This window comes from Squalius cephalus (genome assembly GCF_949319135.1).
Source record: "Squalius cephalus genome assembly, chromosome: 2".
Classification (NCBI taxonomy): Eukaryota; Metazoa; Chordata; class Actinopteri; order Cypriniformes; family Leuciscidae; genus Squalius; species Squalius cephalus.
In genome coordinates, this window is record NC_137123.1 from 49,908,479 (window position 1) to 49,932,165 (window position 23,687).

General features: G+C 37.5%; 1 protein-coding gene across 10 annotated transcripts in view; it reads right to left on the reverse strand.

Annotated features, from left to right (window-relative positions):
- Positions 1–23,687, reverse strand: part of apbb2b (amyloid beta (A4) precursor protein-binding, family B, member 2b) — a 58,584-nt gene that overhangs the window by 18,470 nt on the left and 16,427 nt on the right. For 4 of the 10 annotated variants that reach the window (XM_079847581.1, XM_079847580.1, XM_079847576.1 and 1 more), the window contains exons 2-11: positions 16,105–16,154; positions 11,855–11,985; positions 11,573–11,618; positions 9,290–10,240; positions 2,430–2,647; positions 2,135–2,326; positions 1,605–1,679; positions 1,239–1,292; positions 322–407; positions 155–215 (exon numbers count right to left, since the gene is read on the reverse strand). In XM_079847581.1, coding sequence (XP_079703707.1) covers positions 155–215; positions 322–407; positions 1,239–1,292; positions 1,605–1,679; positions 2,135–2,326; positions 2,430–2,647; positions 9,290–10,238 — 1,635 coding nt within the window. In that variant the 5' untranslated portion in view covers positions 10,239–10,240; positions 11,573–11,618; positions 11,855–11,985; positions 16,105–16,154. The remainder of the gene's footprint in view (positions 1–154; positions 216–321; positions 408–1,238; positions 1,293–1,604; positions 1,680–2,134; positions 2,327–2,429; positions 2,648–9,289; positions 10,241–11,572; positions 11,619–11,854; positions 11,986–16,104; positions 16,155–23,687) is intronic. The other 6 variants (XM_079847577.1, XM_079847585.1, XM_079847583.1 and 3 more) reach the window with 3 other exon arrangements.

The following is a 23,687-nucleotide window of genomic DNA, read 5'->3' on the forward strand; positions in this document are numbered from 1 at the left end:
CACCAGCTCCATTATACAGTATATTATACACATTTATTACAGAGCTTGGTGAGTGTTAAGTTGGATCCTGTCCTCAGGGCTAAAATAAGTTCCCTGTACAGTTGTTTTCTTTGAATAGCTGCAGTGTGTGCAGAACAAACTCGTGTGCTCTCACCTTGGCTTCAGGGTCACTGTTAATGCTGCTGGAATCTTCATCTTCCACAGGAGCAGGGTTTCTAAACACAGATGACACGCAGTCAGAAGAGATATTTTACATCTCACTTTACCGTAATTTTATCCTCTCCCTCATTCATTTGTATTTATTTATTCTCTTTCACACACCGTAGCTTGAGGGAGGCATAGCGGAGAGTTGCGCCTTCAAACTCTTTCAGACTGGGGTCAGGGTTTATTGTGGCCGCCTGTAGATCCTGAAGCAGAGATAAAGCAGAGATGCTTAAACACGAGAACACAACCATACAGCAAAATATACAAATATACAGCATGGAGCCAGTGGCTTGAGCGCAGAGATCTGTGTTGATGTGCAAGTCACGCAAAAACAAAACAGGAAACACGGTTCCTGCGATGAGTGATTAAACAAACTGAACTGAAAATGATTAACCAGTTTTAAATCAGACAAAGGTTGAACCCTGCACATTTTACAAAAGGAATATATTAAGAGGGTGAGGAGAAATGAAGAGTGATAAACCTCAGTCTGCATAAACCTCAGTAAAGTTTGTTGTATATATCCAAATATATTTTTTAAACAATATATATATGTAATGTAAAAAAAATTGTTTTACCCAATTTGGCAATTTATGTTTGTTTTAAGCATAATAATGAAATTTAGTGAGGTTTATCTTAAACAAAATAAAAAAACTATTTGAAAAAAGGGGAACATTTATTTTTAATTTTTTTTTCATTTAGTTATATAAATAATTTTTGCAGTGCATGCAGACAAAATACAAAATCCATGCTTAGAAGAAAGGTTAAAGGTCAAAAGGTGAGGAAGGTATGAAGCAGTACAGGATCTCAGAGCACAACTACACCAGTAGAACATCTACAGGTACAGACCTTTCTTTGAATTCTTTATATGATGCAAAATACAGTTCCAAAATACGGGCTCAAAACACCTGCCACTGGCCAGAAAAAAATATATTTTGGACCCTGTGACGAGCAGAACCAAGTGCTGTTCCAAGTGCAGTTCCCTGAGACGTTCTACTGTGTATTTGGTTCAATAAAAAACTGCCTGAGATACTAACCTTCCAGACCTCACTGTCAATCTTTCCCACTGCAAAATCACTCCATGGCTGTTTCTGCACCATTATTCACACACAAATATACAAACAAGGAGGACAAGGTTGAGGAGTCAGGGGTGGGAGGGTGGAGAGAGACAAGACAGGGTTGTTAGATCACTCATCAAGAATGTGTGTGTGTGTGTGTGTGTGTGTGTGTGTGTGTGTGTGTGTGTGTGTGTGTGTGTGTACAGTATCTGGCTGTTGGGTGTTTGGTTGTGATTTTGATTAGATGAAATATGGATGTTGATATCTCACTCTCTGTTGCAAGAGTCAGAGGAGACCAAAAAATGTTACCCCACAACATTCTGAGAGTGAAGGAGTTGTTGTTACCTTGTCCTCTTCCCGATGGCGTGTCTCAGAGTGTCTGTCCTTTCCTGGCATAATCTGTAGGGATGAGGACCGAGGCTATACACACACACAAACAAACAATACACATAGTTTTAGCTTTATTATGTATGACCAATGACCAAGACACTAATACTTTTATTCAGCAAGGAGGCATTCAATTAATCAAAAGTGTCTTTTAAAATGTTACAAAAAATTTCATTTCATATAAATGCTGTTCCGTTAAACTTTCCAATCATCAAAGATACAGTAAATACAGTCATGGCAACCTGTAACTATATTAACATTTACCCAGCTCTGTTTAATCCATGGCAACTGAAGTACTGTCACAAATGGCAATTCTCTGAATTCTAATTCTTTCATGAACTATAATTTGTGTTAAGTTAAGGTCTTATCTATTTATTCTCCACAACTCAATCATACTCATTATGAAAACTAAACACCCAAAGAATGGCAGGATATATCCATAGAGTATTGTTCATACTGTAAAATGGGACATTGATGAAAAGACTTACAAAGTAGCAGCTGTTGACAAATCCACAGGAAGGAACATTGGCGTCAGAGGATGAGGAAGAGTTTGAGGACAGGATAGGGGTAGGTTCCAGACATGAAGAAGACGGGACGGGGGCGGGGTCAGACGAGCTGTCGGAAGTGGTGCTGCCTGAACGACTTGACGCCCCGAAAAACACGTCGGCATGAGACATCGACTAGAGAAAACAAAGAGATACATTGGTCGATATGGATAGATTAATTTGCTTAAGCTGAGTTAACACGTCCAGTTTTTGTAACCACAGGATTTCAAAGGGTTACCTCGTGATCTGGAGTGGGCGAAGGCGACAGGGAGCCCAGGGAGTGTTTGCGGCTGGCATGGCTGGGTCCAGTTGGCACCGGATGGCATGGGGCGGGTCTCTCCCACTGTGTGGTGCCCGTTGGAATGTGCCAGTAATAAATACCAGCCATGTCTGTCATCATCTTCCATCCTGGAGGCAAATCAGGGTCTGTCTGAAATGACTGCTCCCCCCAGATATCTGTAAATGCAAATACACAAGGTCAGGTGTGGTCCTAACCAAGATATCCAAGACTCCTACGAGTGGGCGGTACGACCAAAACCTTGTATGACGGCATGAGTAATTTTATAACATGATATTTATCACCATATACAACTTTTAATTCCAGTACTGGAAAAAAAAAATGGGGGAAAAGAAGATGACGATGCTACTACTGCCACACCAAAAAAAAATCATGTTGGTGAAGATGTACTTCATTTTTATTGATTTTTTTCTTAATATTTGGAATTTGATGAATGTAAAACCAAAAGATAATTTTATTCATCGTAAATGAATAAGTCTATAAATCTAATATTATAAAAGATTGAATCAAAATTCTGATAGCCAACTACTTCACATTGTGCCTAATGACACGCCTTAATTTCTTTTTTGTATTACGTCATGATATGTTTGAGATACATCAGTCTCTGTATTTTTGCATTTCTCCATGTTTCTTTGTCGCTCTCATGTGTAAATGGCGTGAAGTAGTCCTGCCTTGCAAAATAAAAAAAATGTAAGCAAATATCTACCATGGTATAAACAGTAAAGCAAAATCTCTATTGCTTAACACATTTTTACTGTAGCATGGTACAGTCCATTCCAACATTGAAGACACCCAAAACTAGAATCATTTTGTGTAATTCTGGCTTATCGTTACCAAGAATATCTGTCTTTTTCTGTGCAACTGAAAGACTATCTCTCACACAGGAACTTGCTACTGTTCTGTCTGTCTTCGCTCAGCAGCTGGGAATGTTTGTTTCATGTTTCTCATGTTAGTAAGAGCATTATTCACACAATGCAATCTGGGAGAGGAAAACCACACATACACACAGTAAACCACTGCAGTCTGCTACTCACACATATGCTGAACAGATTCAAGCCAGGAAACACGTCCTCACCAAAACCATAAAGCTGTGACATTCAGTGTGTGTTTAAAACTCTAAAGAGATTTTCAAAGGACCTTTTGTTAATAATCTACTAAATCTACCTCCACAAAATTAATATAGAAAATGACTAAACACTAAAGAAACATTAACTGCCACATTGAAATAAACAGCTGAGAGCCTGAGACACAAATGATAAAATCTCTTTCATGTTCCAAGTTGATGTGCTGTTGTTTCTAGGCTTTCCTACTTATTCCCTGCCACATAGCATGAAAAAAACATTATGTCAAATAAGCAGGATGTCTGAATCTAGGGCTGGGTGATATGGCCAAAAATATTATCACAATATTTTTTTCCATATCATATGACATATCATATATATATATATATATATATATATATATATATATAAAAATCAATGTCATATGATATGTATTGTATATGTCTTGTATGATAAGTATCATATGACATATCATAAATATATATATATATATATATATATATGTAGCTCTTAATTTAGGGCCCCATGAAATCCATTTTATTTGAGGGGGATTCTGTGTTTTATGATTTAATACAAATTTATATAAAACTTAAAAAACGTAATCAAGATTTTAAAATGTAATCAAATGAAAATATAACAATTAACTCACAACAAAACATTGCATTTTTATTTTTAACTTATTCACTAATTTGCGACATGCACAGACTGGATGTTGTTGCATTTATTTCTGTGTTAGATTAATCCATATTATAGAGGAAAAACGTCCAGAGCTTATCATCGTTATCAACGTTAATTTTATCGCGATCACGATATGATATCTTTTATCGCCCAGCCCTACAGTAGACAAAAGCCGATTTTCCACTGTTGGCCCAAACCATTCTCATTGCTTAACCGTTCCATTCCGTGCCGATCAGGCACAGCCGATACGGATATGGTTTCATCATGAAGGATGATCAGATATTTATTTAAATTGTATTATTAGCTTGCATGAACTTCGCTTGAATAGAGTGCTTGGGCCATCTAGAAAATGGCAGCCAGACAAAAGACAAGTGACCAATCCTGAGTGGCGACGTCACTACACACATTCTATCAGCTGTGCCGCGAACGGTCTGCAATCGTGCTGTGCCGAACCAAAGTGGAAATATAACTGGAACCGTTCCTTTCTGTTCTTAGAACCGTTCGGGCTGGTGGTGGAAAAGCGGGTAAACAATACCCAGATGTGTACTGGATCTGTTCTGAAGAGTTGCTGACAGTGGACACTTTGCGATCCCATTTGGTAACAGGAGCCATTAGATTTGAAAAGGTAAACCAATGGCGGGGAAACGTAAGTGTACATGCTATAGGTACCGAGAAAGTTGTTCTTCATTCATAAATTGTTCTTAACAACACCAAAGTAATTTGTTGACGTGTTGAAGGTCACATAGGTCAAAGAGGAGAGCCAACATGGTAGATGTAGTATATCACCCTGGATAGTCCACGTTGAAATCTCTTTGGTCCAAAATCCCGCTCCACATAGCTGTATTAAATATGGGTGTTGAATTCATTTTCACTGTTTATATAAAATAACTTTTTGCATCACGGCTGGTTAAACATGGAAACCTGTCAAGAGGATGTGAGTGATAAGAATTCGAGCTGTAAAAACTGCATTTTATGCTGTTTGAACACTAAAGGTGCGGTCACATTATTGCTCTTCATCACATTTCTTTTGCAGGCCAAATGAAGTCATTTCAATCAGAATCCACGTGATTTCAATTAACGGCAGAAGATTTCTCCACAAAGATTTTGCATTGAGTTCAAGTTGGTTACCGCGACTTCATAAGTGACTTCTGTGTGAGAGATGTTTTACACATCTCTACATTCTTGAAAATGACCCTTTTTTGGCCACAAATTCTTTTTTGCTAAAATAATGGCAAATAAAAATACAAAAAGATGATCTAAAACAGACATTTTACCACACAGGCTTCTTCCCTCATCTTCATTTACAAGGTATACGACACACATGAAGTATAAATTGATATAATACTATAATGATTTTTATTCATATTTTATATTTCATATTTTATTCCCATTTTAATTTATTTTAGTATTTTTTGGGTTTTGTCATTTTTATTATTTTATTTGTCATATTTTATTATTGTTTTGAAATTTTTATGTCTATATTCATTTTTATTTCAAATTCTTTTTATTTGTTTTAGCTTTAAGTTATTTTAGTAGCCTAAATTAAGTTAAACTAAATTAACCTTGACAACTAGCTGAAATAAAATGTTTTTTACATTTTATATAGTTAACATTGATTTTCTTTCAACACTGTGAGTAACGTGTTGAGGAAGAAAGCTTGAGTTGAGTCGCCTCTCAGGTGTGTTTCACTTTAATGAGACTTAATAATTAGCCAACAGAACTGACTAACTGAGTGAAACGGCTGTAAGCCCGCACTAGTCATGTATGCTAAGTGAACACGAGTGCTGATTAGATTTGTCTCCTGTACCCAAGTTCCCTTTTAGTAAGACGACAAGGCACTGCAGTACAGGAGCTGTAGTGTTCTTTTAATACTGAGTATTATGCCAAGGTGCATTATGGGACTTGTAGTCCCTGATATATAAGTGGGTCACTACAGCTGCCTAAAAACCTCATCGCAGAGACAACAAAACCTTCATACAGATTCAAATACAAAGATATACAGACACTAATCAGGTTGACATTTAATGATTTTGTGGGTTTTTAACAACAGCTAGTTAATTTTAAACACAGGTTAACAGTGTGCTAGCTTATACTGTAGTCACTATCCCAAGCCTAGTTTTCTATGCTAGATCTAACATTCGACCCACTTTCGATAATGTCTCTCTCTTTCTGCATTCTATAAAGCATGTGGCGGGTAGAGGGGGAGGGGAGGACAGCTGTAAAATCCATGCCCACACGCACACACGGACGGACCGAAGTGCCATGAACATATGCACAAACTTTAGTATTCACCACACAGCTCGTGATACCCTTCACTGCATCCTCCCCTCTTCCTTATCTCTCTTCTCCGCCTGCATTTATGAGCATGCACACGCAATGGAGACGCGTAGCTACATGCGCAGCACTGACTCACAACCAGACACACCGACACACAGTACCTACCCTCGTAATTCACTATAACAATGGCCAACATGTAGTCTTTACCCAGCATCATGACTGAGCAGCCGCAAGAAGAGAGGATGACATGAGAAGAGAGAGGAAAGCAGAGGTAGAGGCGGAGAGAGACAGAGGGGGCGAGTGACTGATGGAGAAAGGGAGAGGGAGAGACGGGGTGGGTGAGAATGCGAGAGCAACAGACTCTGTTTATATGCTGTTTATTTTTTATCTAAATCTTGCAGGAAGAGATATCAGCTTCCTGTCAATCCGGCACACGCAATTGGTCACCAGGCCAATCAAACCCACCTCTTTCGCCGAACGATCTGTCACCCCGGCAACCCCAAGATCATTTTTCCTACAGTGTCACCCAACGCATGGTCATGTGACCTTGGTATGACAAGACACAGAAATGGTGGGAGAGGGATGAATGTGCAGGAATTGTGCATAATAGTCTGCTCCGGTGATGCCAGCTAACATCTGGGTGTAAAACCAGTTCGCAGCTGTCCATTACCCACCATGTTGGCTGAACAGACCTGCCACACACCTGTGAGGTTTTCCTGTCTACTGAGAGAGATATTGACAGACCCTGAGTCAATGATAGACTGGTTTGAGTGACAGTCGTGGGGGCAGAGAGGAGATTCCTTACCACAGAAACAGCCATTTTGACTCACCACAGTGATACACAAGAAATTCAGCACAATTTATTACCATTGTCAAAAAACATGTATTACATGGGTTGCATGTATGGTTCACCCCAAAATAAAAATGATTTACACATCCTCATGTTGCTCCAAACCAGAGCATGTGAGCGAGGCGGAGCGGTGTGAGATATAGATAGCAGATAGTGGTATAAATAAATGTGACGCGACTTGACTGGATAGTGCCGAATTGCAGAGTTGGTGCAAACATTTCTAGATCGCTACATCATACTAGATTGCTACACGTTTATTTTGCTATTGAGAGGAAAGAATGCAGCACATATTTCCATAATGATCTAAACTGCGCTCTCATCAGCAAGGGTGGGCGGTGTTGGGATGTTCGTTAATAGTATAGCACTGCAAAGGTATTATAGCACTGCAAACTTCTTTTTACCCCTAAGCAAATAATTTAAAACAAAACCTTCGCTTAGTATATCACAAAATGAATTTTTGCTACTCCACACTAGTTCTTCACTTTGATGTTTACTGTGCATTTATGTATAAGGTTCGCAACTTAATTAAAACAATATTTGAACTCCGTAACCTTAGCGGAATGAGCAAGCGGAGCGGAATCTTCAGAAAGTCATTCTCCGCTCTAGAGGAAATATTACCGCTCCGCTAACATGCTGTTCCAAACCTGTGTGATTTTTCTTCTGTGTAATACACTAGTGTCTACATAAAATGAATGGGAAAAAATCAGCATTAACATTCTTCAAAATATCTCCTAAGAACCTTTACATACTTTACATACTAAAATAGTTACTCGCTCATGTATGCTTGGACAGACAGATGAAGACTTTTATTATTTTATTATTAACTATTATTATTATAACTGCGCAGTCAAGCTAAAGACTTCATCTGTCTGTCCAAGCATACATGAGCGAGTAACCAGCTATTTTAGTATCATTACTACAGATACTATTATAGTTTTTATTCATATTTTCAATTAGTTTTTATAGTCAATTAGTTTTATCCTTTTAACTTTAGTTCATGTTTTACTCATTTTGTTGAGTTTTTGCACTTTTCATTTGATTTCTGCGTTATTTTTAAAAAAATATAACAATAAAAAAAAAAAAAAAATGTATTTAACCCTTATTTAACCAGGGAAATCCTTTGAGAACAAGTCTCTTTTACGAAGGAGCCCTGGCCAAGAAGGCCGCCATAAAAGTTCCACATAACAATATAGTTTTTATTCATTTTTATTTCATTTTTATTTATTTTAGTAGTCTAAATGAACCTTGCCAACTAGCTAAAATAAATAAAGTTTACATTTTTTATTTTATTCTATTTTCAGTCACCTCGGCCACTGTAGTGTAATCAACTTATATACATGTTATATACGACTATGTTGAAGTTACAATTGCATTATCTATGTCTGTTAGTCCACTTCTCAAAATAAGTGTTGTTTACAAAACGTTGGAAGATTAATTATTGTTTTAATCCAACTGAAATCAGACACTTACCAGTAACCGGTGCATGTCAAACTTCAAAAATCACTGAAAATCCCTCACTGCAATGCTCAAATCTCACATTATATGGAAAAGAGCAGCATAAAGATTCTGTTTAACTTCTTATTTTGTGGTTCACATCTTAGGTTTGGAATTACATGAGAAAGAGTAAACGGTGAAAAAAATGACAATTTTAAGAAATGTACATAAAAACACACACACACAAAATAGTAAACCTTTGACAAGCTTTCATTCACAGCCTCAAACCAGACACACACTGTGCTGCGTTTACCTAGATCACACTCCAGTGAAGTGAAAAGTACAAAAACCTCTCTGCCAACACACTTCAGTCAAATTGAAAACCACACATACCACATGAGTGCACCATATCCACTACACTAGGCCAAAACACACACACCAAACCACACTGAGGAGACCAGCAAGCTACACAAGTAACGCTTTGAATGTGTCCTACTGACCGTTCTCTTCTGGTGAGCCCAGTGATGCGCTGTCCTGTGACAACGTGGTCCAGCTGGACTCCTCGTCACTGTGTGGAAGGTTCTGGATGCGGTTTAGTGCCCGGTCTGTCTTGGCTCCCGTCCGTGGTCGGTCTTTTTTTGTCTCCGGTGAGGAAGAGGAAGATGAAGAGCCGACAGACAGGAGGGGCGTGTCCTCGGGACTGTGCGGTTTCTGTGGAGACGAGGGGCAGGGATTCTTCTCTTTCTCCAGCAAAGGCTTAGTGACATCCTCATCCTGCACATCAGGCAGTTCGTATGACAGGTCATCCAGGCATGACTCCAGGAAACTCTTGGTCTTAAGGAGCTCGGGGGACTTCCTGTCTGAAACAATCTCAGTTTTCTCAGACAGAATGAGCAGGTCGTCACAATACTCCACATGATCCTCCTCATTAGATTCATCATCAACCAACTCATTTACATCCTCGTCAACAAGCTCGTTGTTGGTGTCAAAGTCACTGTGAACGTCGTCAACAATAGACTCACTGTCGAGGCTTAATTCCTCAACGTTCCTCAACTCATCATTGATGTTGAGCTCTGATTCGCCAGTTGTGTTTCCATCTTCGTCTTCTTCTGTGGTGTTCTTGTTGTGATCCTCTCGCTCCGCAGCTTTACGTAACTGATTTGCACCATTTTTGGCCAGTTTAGGGTTGGCAGTAGTCGCTGAAGATGACGACGGTGGCGTCACGCCTTCGCCGAGTCCCATCGCACTCTGAATGCTTGTGAGTGCGTACTTCTTCCTGCACTTCGGAGGCGTGGCCTGGCCCTGTTTGATGACATCACCACTTAGCAGTTGATTGTGTGAGGAACGCAGGCTGAGGGAAGTGGGCGGAGTTGCAGAGGGCCCGTTGCGATTGGCTACGTCCACAGAGGGGGAGGGGTTACGTGGTGAGGGCACGCAGACTGACATCATGGCTAAAGTGAGAAAGAGTGAAAACACAGTCAAAATCACACTTAAACATTCAACAGGGCATTCAACAATAGAAAGGTAAATGCAAAAGGTTAAAAAAAATCTACAATATTTTTTTATTTTTTCAATCTAAGCAGAATTCTCCATAATTTTTAGGTCAAGCGCCTCTATTAATCGAACTAAAGCTGCATTTTGGAAAAGTTTAAAGCCCTTGTTTTTGTCCCGTGGTTCATTGACAGATAAGTAGGTTGTCCTTCGCTGTTGGTCAGAATGTGTCAAGACAGATTAGGTGTAAAAAAAAATGTAAGCAATGCAAAAACAATTTAAATGTGGATCACATGATTTGTGATCTTCACAATGTGAAGGAATATAAAAAAATGATAATACTGCAGATAGATTCGACACTATGACTGAATCTGCATTGACGTTCATGAAAAGCTTATTTGTCTTTGCTCAAGCATCTCTGCACACTGTGCTGCTTCTGTGCTACCAAACTAAATTACCACATTTAAAATCAACTTAATCTGGTGGGAACTGAATGTGATTTTAGCTGATTTACAACTCAGTGCTTCATACTATGATGCGATTGGGTGGAAAATTAAATCAGTTTCATGCCAAAAGATGAGATGATTTTTGCTAACGCTCAAAGAGCATATTCAGAGGCAGTACATTTACTAGGAAAGAGGATGTAACCAATCACACAGTAATCTGACATTTTATAAGACAGATGAACACAAACAGGGCTCCAGACTGAGTAAAACATTTTTTTAGATTTAATTTAAAATCTAGTCACCGCCATTGGCAACAGTAGGGAACAGTATATGCCTCCAAATTAATTTAATCAAATAACAACTTGTGATGAGTCAGCAATCATACTTATTCAGTGAATTATTTAGAGCTGTTACAGAATTAACAACTGATTTCCTCACTGAACTGTAAGTCATGTTTGGTTGTGTCCAATATTAAATTAACTGAGAAGAACTGGGAATGTGTACTTTAAGTTTGTCAGTCCATTTTCTGACATGGTAATATAAAAACAATTAAAAATACAGATTCACAATAGTAATAAAAAAATAAATTGTATTCTATAAACATTTAAAATTGCAACTGAATATTTTGGTTGAATTGACCTTGTTTGGGAATAACACTGTTAGACAATGTTGGATCAATGCAACATTGGATTTTTTTAAGCAGGCAAAAATATTCAACCATTCATACAACGGTTGTGTAAAATGGCAATTAACAAAAGCAATTAGTCTCCTAAAAGATTCATTTCAATAGCCAATGGCTCCCTAGTTGATGCACAAATCATGTCCTGACACAGAGGGCTGTCTGACCTTGTACAGATTTTCTTGGTGAGCCAGAGAATGTGCCAATGTAAATCTGCAACAACAACAAAAATAATAATACAATTATCTTCTTTTATCATTCGCAGACCATCCACAACCACACAAGCAAAGGTATCACAGTATGATTTCAATATATGCTGTAACTTTTATGCATTTATTCACAATTACAAATGTGCAGCTTCAATGTTAGTTTTGAAAAGCACAACGCATAATATCTGTATAAAATCAAAGGTTAATACAAACATTCAATGAGCAGGCAGTCATACTCACCAGGGAGCTGAGGATTGTGGGTATTTCCACAGAGCCTCCTGGGCCATGGTGTAGAATCAGCGCATCATCAAGGTTTTGGCCAATCAGCACCAGCTGAGTATATCACCATGGAAGCACTCAAGAAATTTGTTCTGAACACAATAATAAAAAATATGATCAGAAAATAGATAGCATATGTACATTTTTACTTGATGCATTTTTACTACACTCATCCCTCATCTAAGGTTAGTGATGTGTGAGTGAGTGTATCTTCCGAGACATCTCCTACTGTGCGTGTAAACAGCATGGGGTGGAAATATGCATCTGGAGCACAATGACAAAAATAACTGTCAGGGTGGAGACACAAACAGAAACACACACTCAATCTCAAGGGGAATCACCTAACCGAGTGGTGAATATGAATGATATAATTTTTCACTGCACAGATCAAAGGACATACATGTCTAAACATTATAACCAAAAATAACTAGGGCTGGGCGATTCATCAAGTATTTGTGATGATTTGGGTAAAAATATAACGATTTTAATCTAGGCATGGGGAGGGCAATGCCTTGCCCACCCAATCAGAATTTAGGCACAGATATGATTTGAGCATTGATTAAAAACAATCTGAGGCAAGCTGTATGTTGATAAGTTTGATGAAGGCCTGTAGAAGTCCCCAACCAATCAAAAAATAACACCAGGAAATTACTGTATTTTTCTTTTATTAGCTGAAAGTGTGTAACGGAAAAGCAGAGGCTGGCGATCACACAAGTGAAAACGGGCAGAAATATTTGTGTGCTATTAAGGTAGGTATAACAGGGAGTTTAATGTATCTTCATGAATATGCATCTTAATATTTACTTGTAAATATGAATATACATTATATGAATATACATTTTTATGGCTCTGAATGATTTTGAAGTGTCATTTGGCCGCCGGGATAACATGGCTTCTCTTGAGACTCCCCTGCTTCGCAGTTAATGATATGCTAAATCCCGCCCGCATGTTGACGTGATTGGTTACAAGGTAATTTCCCGTATTAATTACAAGGTTCCGTATTAATTACAAGGTATTGCTACTGACTTATAAAGCCCTAAACGGCTTAGCTCCAGTTTATTTAACGGATCTTCTATCGCCCTATAATCCATCGCGCTCTTTAAGATCACTAAATTCGAGGCTTTTGGTCATACCTAGGATATCCAGATCCACCAAAGGAGGGAGAGCATTTTCACATTTCGCTCCAAAACTCTGGAATATCCTTCCTGATACTGTTCGTTGCTCAGACTCGCTGTCCCAGTTTTAAACTAGATTAAAGACGCATCTCTTCAGCCAGGCATTCATATAATATTTTTAATCTTACAGTTAAATCCGGCCTCTAGTTAATAAACGCCAGAGGAGAACTGGCCCCCGACTGAGCCTGGGTTCTCCCAAGGTTTTTTTTTTTTTTTTTTTTTCTCCATTAGGTCACCTGATGGAGTTTTAGGTCACCATTAGGTCACTTGATGGAGTTTTTCGGTTCCTTGCCACTGTTGCTTTTGGCTTGCTCAGTTGGGGATATTTAATTTAATTTAACCAATCAATAATACTATTTTGATCAGCCTTACCAAACGTGGACGTTTTTTCCACTAGAAACAAACCTTGTTGTGTTATTTTGATTTAATACTGTGAAGCTTCTTTGATACAATCTGTATTGTGAAAAGCGCTATACAAATATACTTGACTTGACTTGACTTAATTTGTGATGTAAGAAACACCAGTTGACGCGTCTTTTTTTTCACTGCAGTTTTAAGGAGAAAATACTCAGCAATGGTGTTGACTTATGACTTTGCACATGGTTTGTCTTAAAGCATATTAAAAACACCACATAGACATATAAACAACATTACAAACTTGGTCTTTAGGCTTCCTAAAGAGCGTTTTAGTATGCTAGCTTCACGATCCTTCCCTGTCTCATGACTAGTGAGTATAGGTGCTGTGACATTTCGGTGAAATCTCAAAGACAGAAAGCAGCTTTCAGTTGGTCTGTTGCAAAGTCTGTGTCTGAAAGTCTTTCGCCCTCATGTGACATTTGCAATTGAGTGGATTCCTATTGAAAAGGTTATTGTCCACAAAAATTCACTAAACAATGCTAAATGTGACTGCACCTTATAAATGATAAGATAGATATTTTAATAGCTTGAGCACCTCTCACTTAAATTTCATGAAAATACGCATTTCAATGATTCCACTCATTCACTCTGATTCATTCAACAGTTAGCTTGAGGCATTACTGAAATGTATCCTGAAGTCTCTGCATGCCATTTGGATTCAAATGTTTTAGCAAAAGCATGTGTAAAAACGTTTTACTATTAATTACTACACGTTTTAATGCTGCATATAAATGATTCAATATCATTCTTCTTTGTTCTCCTTAATGAAAAACAGTAAAAAATCTGCCTAGAATATTTTGAAGAACAAAAAAATGACTGTATTCACTTTGTTGATATGGTTTCTCTAACTGAACAAATTACATTTTAAGTCATTTCAGAGCAAATACATAAATAATAAGATATACTGCTATTGCATGTCATCAAATATCTGAAAAATATTACGATATTTTTATATCGCCCAAGTGTAAAAATTGCAAGTGTTTGTTAATAAGGATGGGGAGAGGAAAAACAGATACAGAGTGAAAGAAAGACAGATAAGCGCTGAGATTTTGATTTGGTTTGCCATTTTGTATCCATGCATAACCAAGAACCGAAAACAAACAGAAGTAGAGCAGTTCAGTGTGTGTGAGAGTGTGGTGAGCTTTAATTAGAGATGTCAAAGTGGTGGCTAACCTCCCTAAGATCCCGCTTTCATAACCATGCATCTCTCTCTCATTCAGGAAGCTGCCGCACTCATGACCTTAAAGAAAGACTGTGTGTGTTTGTGTGTATGTGTGAGTACATGAATTGAACCTGATCACAGTAATTGACCCTTCGACTAAACTCTGCGCTCCTTGTTTACTGTTGTACGCTGCAGGCAAGCTTTACAGAACTACCCAGAAGAATCAAGTGAAGATTTCAGTGAACACTAGCGTGGTTTTCAGTAAAATACACTCATAAAGCATTTGGGCTGGAATGAAGTGAGATTGCAAAGCAATTTTTATCTGCTTCTAATATGTTAACATAAGAATTCAAAAATGAAAACTATGCCATAATTTACTCATCCTAATCCATAAAACTTTTGAATATTCTCTCTTCATTTTTGTCCCTCAATTGAAAGTATGTATACATATATCAAAAAGTACAAACAATACATCATAAAAAGTAATTATGTGAATTGAGCAGTTTAATCGAATTCGGCATGCTGAAAAGACATTATTCAGGCTATTAGTCATATAAAAACATTGACCAATTCACATGCATAGAGCTTATGCGATATCTTTTTGTACTTGCATGAAGGATGGAATATTCAAAACACTCTGAGTCTGTTTCTCACACAAAGCGACTGAATGGCTTCAGAAGACTTGGAACACACCAAATGTTGACTATTTTCATGGCAGGCCTACTTTTATAGTGCTTTTTTTTTTTGTCTTTTTTGAGGTTGGAATTAATAAATCGACACCACTTTCTTTCTATAGAAAAGATCAGCTATGCTATTTTGCTTAACATTTTGTGCTAACAAAGAAAATAATGACATATGGGTGATGGTGATGACAGTTTTAATTGTGTGTCAACTATTCCTTTCAAAACAATAATGCAATTCACAATCTATAAAATAAAACCTTTCAAAGCTCTATTGTTTGGAAAATTGTTCCCGCTATTGTTCCCTGGAATGTGTGTTACGGAATACTATTGCAGCAACTGACAATTCAGAGAGGACAGACTCCATCTTCACAGAACTGCAGCCAGATTACACACACACACACACACACACACACACACACACACACACACACACACACAACAACAGAATGAAATACACTTTATAGCTCAGTTCTTTTCCACCCCTAACTTCACTTAAAGAAATGAATTCTGCAGCAACCTAGAACAGACAGAGTTTGGCGTCTGGAGACAACAGCTATAATCATAACACACACACACACACACACACACACACACACACACACACCCTCAAATCCAGTTTTTACAAGGAGTTTAAAAAAAAAAGGAATGTGAGGGAAAACTGAAGAATTCTAGGCATGTCATTTTCAGAAGTCTTTAATTAACCATCTGAGAAAAACACATCATCCCTTTCTCTTACACACTCACACACGCTCGCACGCACATGCGCACACACACCTGTATTTCTGCAGGTAGAGGTGCTTTTCACATTCAGTTGAGGTTCTTACCTGCAAAACAGAGAAAAAGACAGTTAGTTATAGAGTCCATAGAAATAATATTAGACAGAAATGCCAAAATGCACAACACAAAACTAGCAGCTGAAAATAAAATGTTAAACAAACCACACAGAACAGAAGCAAATATGACCTGCTAAATTATCCAACTGTGCAAATAAAAAACAGAGAGCACAGTTCTGTGAAGCACATCCCGCTGAGGGCGAGAGAAAGCGAGAGAGACGCTTGTGCTCACAAACACACAGACTGCTTAGATTAAAGGCTTTTATTTAGCTGCAGAAACAGGGAGGAACATGTACAGTAAACTGCTGCTCATAACTGCATCCAAAAGTGCCATAAAAGAGCATCCAATCAGTGTCATGGAAAAAACAAGCAAACATAGGCTACAGTTTTTCTGAATTGCTAAAAAACACTAAACCCCATTCTCTGAACCAAATTCTCAATAGTCTAAACCAATTTGTCGAATAAATCACTCTTTCTGTAAAACATTAAACAAGTTCAGGTAGTTACAACACTGTTTGCAAATCTCATTCACTTTTTTTTCAGAACTCTAAACACATTCTCACTCACTGAAACACATTTTGCACAGTGATGCACTTATGTTTCAAAATGCTAAACACAGGTAGGCGAAAGTTAAACACAACTGCAACACAGTGGTCATCGTTTACACACAACGACTCAAAATTGTTCACACTTATTTCTAATGATGTGACCAAACCAACTGTACATAATACAAGTCAGTTCAGAGTCCAAAAATTTACTCAAAATGTTGCACTGAATGTTGATACCAATAATGGATGGAAACAATATAAGAGGGAGAGAAGGAAGAGGATGAGTAAGAGGAGGTGAACAAGCAGGATGAGGATGAGGATGAGGACGAGGAAGAGCAAGATGTGGAGAATATTGTCAAGGCTGGATCTGGCTTTAGGGTTTTTCCCTTTGCCTGCAGAGATTTGGAGAAACTCCACCGGCCGGACCAACATGAAGACATGATGCTGAAGCAGAATAAAATCTCTCTCACTGACCTTGATTCTGTGTACTTTACTGTAACATGCTTTTCATTTAGAGTTTTTTTTACTGTAACCTTTTTGGCTTTTACAGTTGGGTCACTGTATTTTCACAGTATGCAAGTGGTGAATATACAAACATGCGATAAGGCCTACTATTCAATATTCAGTACAATACTATACTTGCAGTGGATACAGTATACAATTTATTCAACTTACTACTGTAAGTTGGCATTACTATATTTTTTACGTAATTGCAAAATTTGTTTACTTTGTTACAATATACTTTTTTTTCTGTAACTGCATGCTTTGGATTCTGTGTTCTCCATTTTTTGATGTAGAGTCTAAAGAATGATCTGTAGTGTTTATAATTTTGACTCATGTGTGTATGATCTGAAAGTATTGTTTGATTTTGAGCACAGATAAAATGGTTTTGAGGCAATTGTTTGATTTTGCCAGAAGAGTCAGAGGTTCTGTGAATGTGGTCTGAAAATTTGGTTTTGTGTTTAAGGTTTTGAGAAAGTGAGTAATGGTTTCAAGAAATGTGTTTTAGCAATTCAGAAAAACTGTAAAACACTATTAAAACGAACAAAAAAACATACACAAACACAGATGAATGCTGGGAAAGAGGCAATTTGAGATCACATTTCAGAGAGGAGAAATCTTGCACACACACACACACACACACAGGCTTCATATCAAAGACTTGCTTTCCAGCATATTGCACTGTGAAAACAGCTGCCAAATGACAGAGAAGAAAAGAGGGAGGAAAAGAGAGCGAGATAGTGAGAACGAGTGCAAAAGGCAACAGAGAGGAAAAGAAGAAAGAGAAAACCCACAGCACTATGGGTTTCCATCAACATCTGTATAAACAATCTGTGTGCATACTAGAAGCTTTGAGTCACAGTTTGTACTTCCTTCAACACACATACACGTTTACCTTGCTACCTGATTTACCTTTCTTTTCTTTTTTTTTCATGTACTCTTAAATTTGCCAATAGGGTTATAGCTTATTGCCATAGAAGTACATAAACGAACCTAGAACAAATACGCTGATCAGAAGAACTTATGACGGAAAATCAACAATATTTTCAATCTGAAAAAAATCACAAGCCAACTAAATAACATGGATTTGAGTTCTGAATATGGAGAGGGTTTTTTACAGTTTTTTACGATTGCTATGACAGATTTTTCAATACTTTTAACAATTTTCCAAAACTCTTAACACAGTTAGCACTACATCCGCTTGTGTAAGCTATACTATTAACACATTTCTTGTTGCTTTAACACAAAATGCATACAATTAACACAAATTTAAAATGCTTGAACTTCTTTTACACACAAGCTCAAACAAGACCAAAACAATGGATTTTTACTGCCAAATTTACCAATGCTTTAACACTGTATGTCAGAACAGATAACACCATGTTCTAAACCTAACCTTACAGAGTAAAGTCAAGGTGAACAGCTGTTTATATTGTGAACTGAAACACAAATATATCCCCTGTATTTTATTCTATTCTTACTGAGAAACAGCTGATTGAATTATGCAAATAATTAGAAGATGACTCATGATGAGAAGTTGACTCTTTTTTTATTATTATTATGGTGCTTTTTCTGTTCGTATATTTTGTATTTTCACATTATTCCATTGCTAGTGAGAAACAGCTGATTGAAGTTATGCAAATATGGGACAATGTGGCATTCCACCATTCCCGTGCAGTCACAGCCTGGTTTGAAGCCCATCAGAGGATGATGTCCATTTTCCTTGCCCCTTACTCCCCTTTCCTCAACCCCATTGAGGAGTTTTCTCAGCCTGGAGATGAAAGGTTTTTGACCATAGTCCACAGGACCAAATGTCCCTGCTGTATGCAAAAGATGCTGTATACCAAGACATCACAGCTGAACACTGCCAGGATAAGGCAAGCCAAAAGATTCTTCCCAAGATGCCTTGCCAGGGAAGATATCAGGTGTGATGTGGATGAGAACATGTGGACAAATGCAGAAGACCGGGCAGATTAGAAGATGGCCTTTTCTGTTTGTATATTTTGTATTTTCACATACAGTAATACTGTAAATGGCAGCTATATTGCATATTTTTTGTTATCTTGTAGAAATGTCCTGTTGCAAATAAAGCCGTTACTGCAGCAATTCTGTCTCTGTCTTCTTCTTTTCATAAACCATACATTCTATAAAGCTACTCTAAGAAGGGTCATTTATTTTGTTGTATTGAATTTCTGCTGCAAAAAACAACAACAAAATGCATGCATTTACATTACAAACAAAACAAAAATGTGGAGAGACTACTGTAAATGTAGAAGAAAAAAAAACTGCAGTGCAAAACACAATCTATGATCAATACAATATAATGTCTATTGTATAACGGCATACCTGACACATATAAAATAATGTAGTTTCTGTAATTCCATCTGATGTTAGTGTTTTTTTTGTCATTGTGTTATGATTGACTAAATGTTCCTGTTGGAAGAGAACATGTGTTAGTGTTTTGAATAATTATTTGATTTTGAAACATGTTTGCAGTGTTTTGTTAGACATAGTGTATTGTGTTAGTGTATTATTGTATTTTGAAAATTAGTTTTGGAGTTTAGTTTACAATGTGTGATTTTGAGCATGAAATTAACCGTTTTGCTAATTGTGTGTTTTAGGTGTGTTGGTGCGTTAAGAGTTTAGGAAACTTGTTAAATGTATTGAAAAAACTGTCATAGTGATTGTAAAAAACTGTAAAAATGCCCCACAAGAAAAGGAAAATGACAAATGAGATTTTCTCTCTTAGACGGCAATGAGATTAAATGGAGAATAACTGGAGACTTCTGCTTAAGTCTTCTGCTGCTTAGATAAGAAGACCCAGCTAATCCTAAATGTGTTTTCTCATGTTTTAGATGAGATTTCATCAGTTACAAAAAAGATTTACCAAAATAATAATTCAGAGTAATTCAAAAAATTATTCAAAAAAATCATTCAAAAGTCAGAGATTCCAATATCACATCTCTCAAACATTTCTCATTAAAGTCTCCCAGAATAGCTATGCTATTCACATACATTTAATAACTAGGTAATACTTTACTATAAGATATCATTCATTAACATTAGATAATTCTTTATGAAATGAAGTTCCAAACGTATGTTCGGGAGGAGCCTAAACATTCAGTCCTGTCAATCATCATTCATTACCAGCATACTATATAAGCAGCAGACACTGCGTCATCCCATTGAGAAATACTCCTCCTCCCCGCCTCCTCCTCCTCTAATTCTTTCTTTCCTCCTATAGGGGGGTTTTAAAATCGGAGTTCAAGCCAAGCCTCAGGTTCAAACGTCCTTCAAGTACAGCAAACCAAGTTAGTTTACAATTAACCTTTAAGGCTGAATGGGCAGGTGAACTAGTGAAATATATACATTACACTAGGGCTGTACCAGAATATTCGAGTATTCGAATATTCGTTCGGTGGGTTGGTATTCGATTGTCAAATTTGACATTCGAATATTCGTTGTAAATTTTTTTTTTTTTTTTTTCACACCTGGCATCCCCCTAGAAACGGTTCCCATTCGCGCTTGAATGGGGCTGTCATGCGTTTTCTCAGATCGGATAGTTCTCTCTGATTTATCAATATGAACAATGAACACATAAATGTGTTTTTGCAAAACGGATATGAATCCGAACTTCAAATCCCGCGCTATAGGCAGATTTAATGGGAGTGCACGTCACTAGCAACAGATAAGCTGCATTTTACTGATCGTCAGCTAAAATTTCTAAATCAAAGACCGCAATAAGAGAGCGGCAACAGCCCTGGTAAGATCATTTCGGTTCTTTACTTTTAATGAAGTTGATTGTGTGTTAAAGCATCTGCGACCCACTTTCACTTTGATTTGCGATAGTTTGCACGTTGGCTTGATGAATAGATGCTGATCTGCGGTGACGCGTGCTGTAATCGTCATATCTGGCTATAACATGATATAGCCTAAAACACGCTCTCACACGGTTATTTTTTTAGCATTTTTGGGCGAAATACAATACTCTTATTTTAGAGCGCAGAACAGCGGAGTTTGTATGGGCAGAAGTGCATGCCTCAGCTTGTAGGCTATAAGCTGCGTTGCTTTGACATTGTGGAAATAGAATAGAAACAATATATTAGCCTACCCTTTACTGTGTCAGTAATTACTGTGCTGCTGATTTCTGATTTGAGAGTTATTTGTTACTCAGAAAAATATTAGGCTGTGTTTTGTATCACTAGTGCAGTGTCCGTTCTCGGAGCCCTGCGCGTGAGGCGCGCGCGCGCTTCCCGCTCGCGCTGTTCTGTATTAAAAGTTTATTAATTCTGAACGTGTCACGTCTCGCGTGTCTATATTGCACCAAATGTGACACTGCACTCGTGAAGTCGATTGGATGAACGGTTCTAAATGCAAGATAAATAATCTAAATGCAAACAGACAGACGCATAGAGATTCCTGCCTTTATTAGAGAGAAGAATATGTTCAGCCCCCTCCCTCCGAAGCTTCGAATATTCGATGTTAATTCCTATCGAAGCTTCGAAGCTCAAAAAATGGTATTCGGACCAGCCCTACATTACACTAGATTACATTAATACATTTGACAGCCGCTTTTATCTGAAGCTATTTAAATGATTCATTGTATTGTATTGTATTGTATTATTCTGTACATTTTGTCAGTTCATGCATTCCCTGGGAATCAAACACACTGACGTCACTATCGCTTCTTTACTGTTCGAGCTACAGGACTGATATGGACTAACAATGAGCAACACATTTCTTCAGCATTTCTTCATCTTTGTTTATGTTAGTCAATAGAAACACAATTGTTCATTGTTTTTTCATGTTAGTGCATTAATTAATATTAACAGATACGACCTTCAATATCAATAAATTCAGAAGTATTGTTTATTGTTAGTTCATTTTAACATAGTTAACTAATGTTAACAAATGGAACCTTACAGTAAAGTGCTATCTGTAACTCTTTAATCAACAATAGTCTCATTTAGGTCTGTTTTTTACTTCTATTTTAGGAGACACATCTGACACAAAGTTGATGAATGAAACAGGCTATCACTGAAGTCCCATGAGACCCCAAAAGGCCTGGTTGAGATGCCTTAGTAGTAGGGCTGAACGATATTCTGTTTTAACATCAACATCGCGATGTGCGAATGAGCGATAGTCACATCGCCGGAACATGCGATGTGAAGGGTAACGTAGCACCCATAGTGTATTAAGAGAACGGTAGCACCAGGGTAGCACACAGTTAACACGCAAGTTTGTTGTATGGCTTTTTGCTGGGGTGACATACGCGTTCCGCGTGCCTGCACAGTGATTGGTTCGCTGTGCCGAGCTCACCGCTCACAGCCAACATTCACTGGCAATCCTATAGCTGAAAATGCGCGACGAAGAGGATCCGCCGCAAAAAAAGTCAATCAGCTATTTGGGACTAGCCTATTTCGTCTACAAAAAGGAGGATGTTGACCAAAAAAGAGGTAGGCTACTTTGCTGGAGTGTTATAAAGTTGTGGATGGTTGTCTTTTTTTAAAAAGTCGTTTCGTGTTCGCATTTATGAGGAAAAAACAATGTTACATGACATTATGGACGCGTCACGCGACCGTTATGAAAGCACTAAAAGACTGCTTTAAAACTTTCACAGAGACCTCAAACAGAAAGCACAAAGCCTTTCTTTAAAACGAATTTCGTTTTGTATTAATTGTATCTTAATTTTAATCAGTATTTCATTATCCAATTTCCTGGATTTTTAAATAAATAAATAGCCTAAAAATTAAATATAGCAGCCAGCGCCTGAACTGGGCCGGGTTTCCCGATAACGATGTATCTTAGCTCTTAAGAGCGCTTTCTACGTGCAAGGTTACGAAAGCTCGCAGCAATTCCACGAGCGTTTCCCAAAAATGCACTTAACATGAACGCGCGAGAACGCGCTCTACGTGCTACTTAAGAGTCGCTGTCCATTCGTGAAGTTCTGAAATATAACCTTATATGGAATCGTATTCTGAACGTTTAACCTAATAATTGTCATCTGTTTTGGATTAGCAATCAAGACAAGTCTATATAAAGTGCCTACAGGCGGAGGCACTGACAAAATTGCTGAGAAAAAAAAAAAAAAAAACCTTTCAAAAAGATGAAATTAATGTCCTTTTAGAGGAGATAGAGCGAAACAAAGATGTAATTTTTAACAGATTTAAAGGATTTCTTTTATTTATTTTTTGTTCATTCATTTAATTTTGATTAAAATTATTAGATTAAATTATTTATATTTTTTTGTTTTGTTTTCTGACCTTTTTAATTATTTAATTTATACATTAATTTAACCAACAACAAAACAGAGTAATAAAGTGTACAATAAAGTACAATCAAAATATTATAATCACATTGCATTTGAATCAAGTTAAAAGTGTAATCTGCCGGTTGTCCTGCAGGTGTCCTCATAAATCTGTCTTCTTACGATGCACTTGGGGATGTACGATTACTCCAGAGCACTCATAGATCT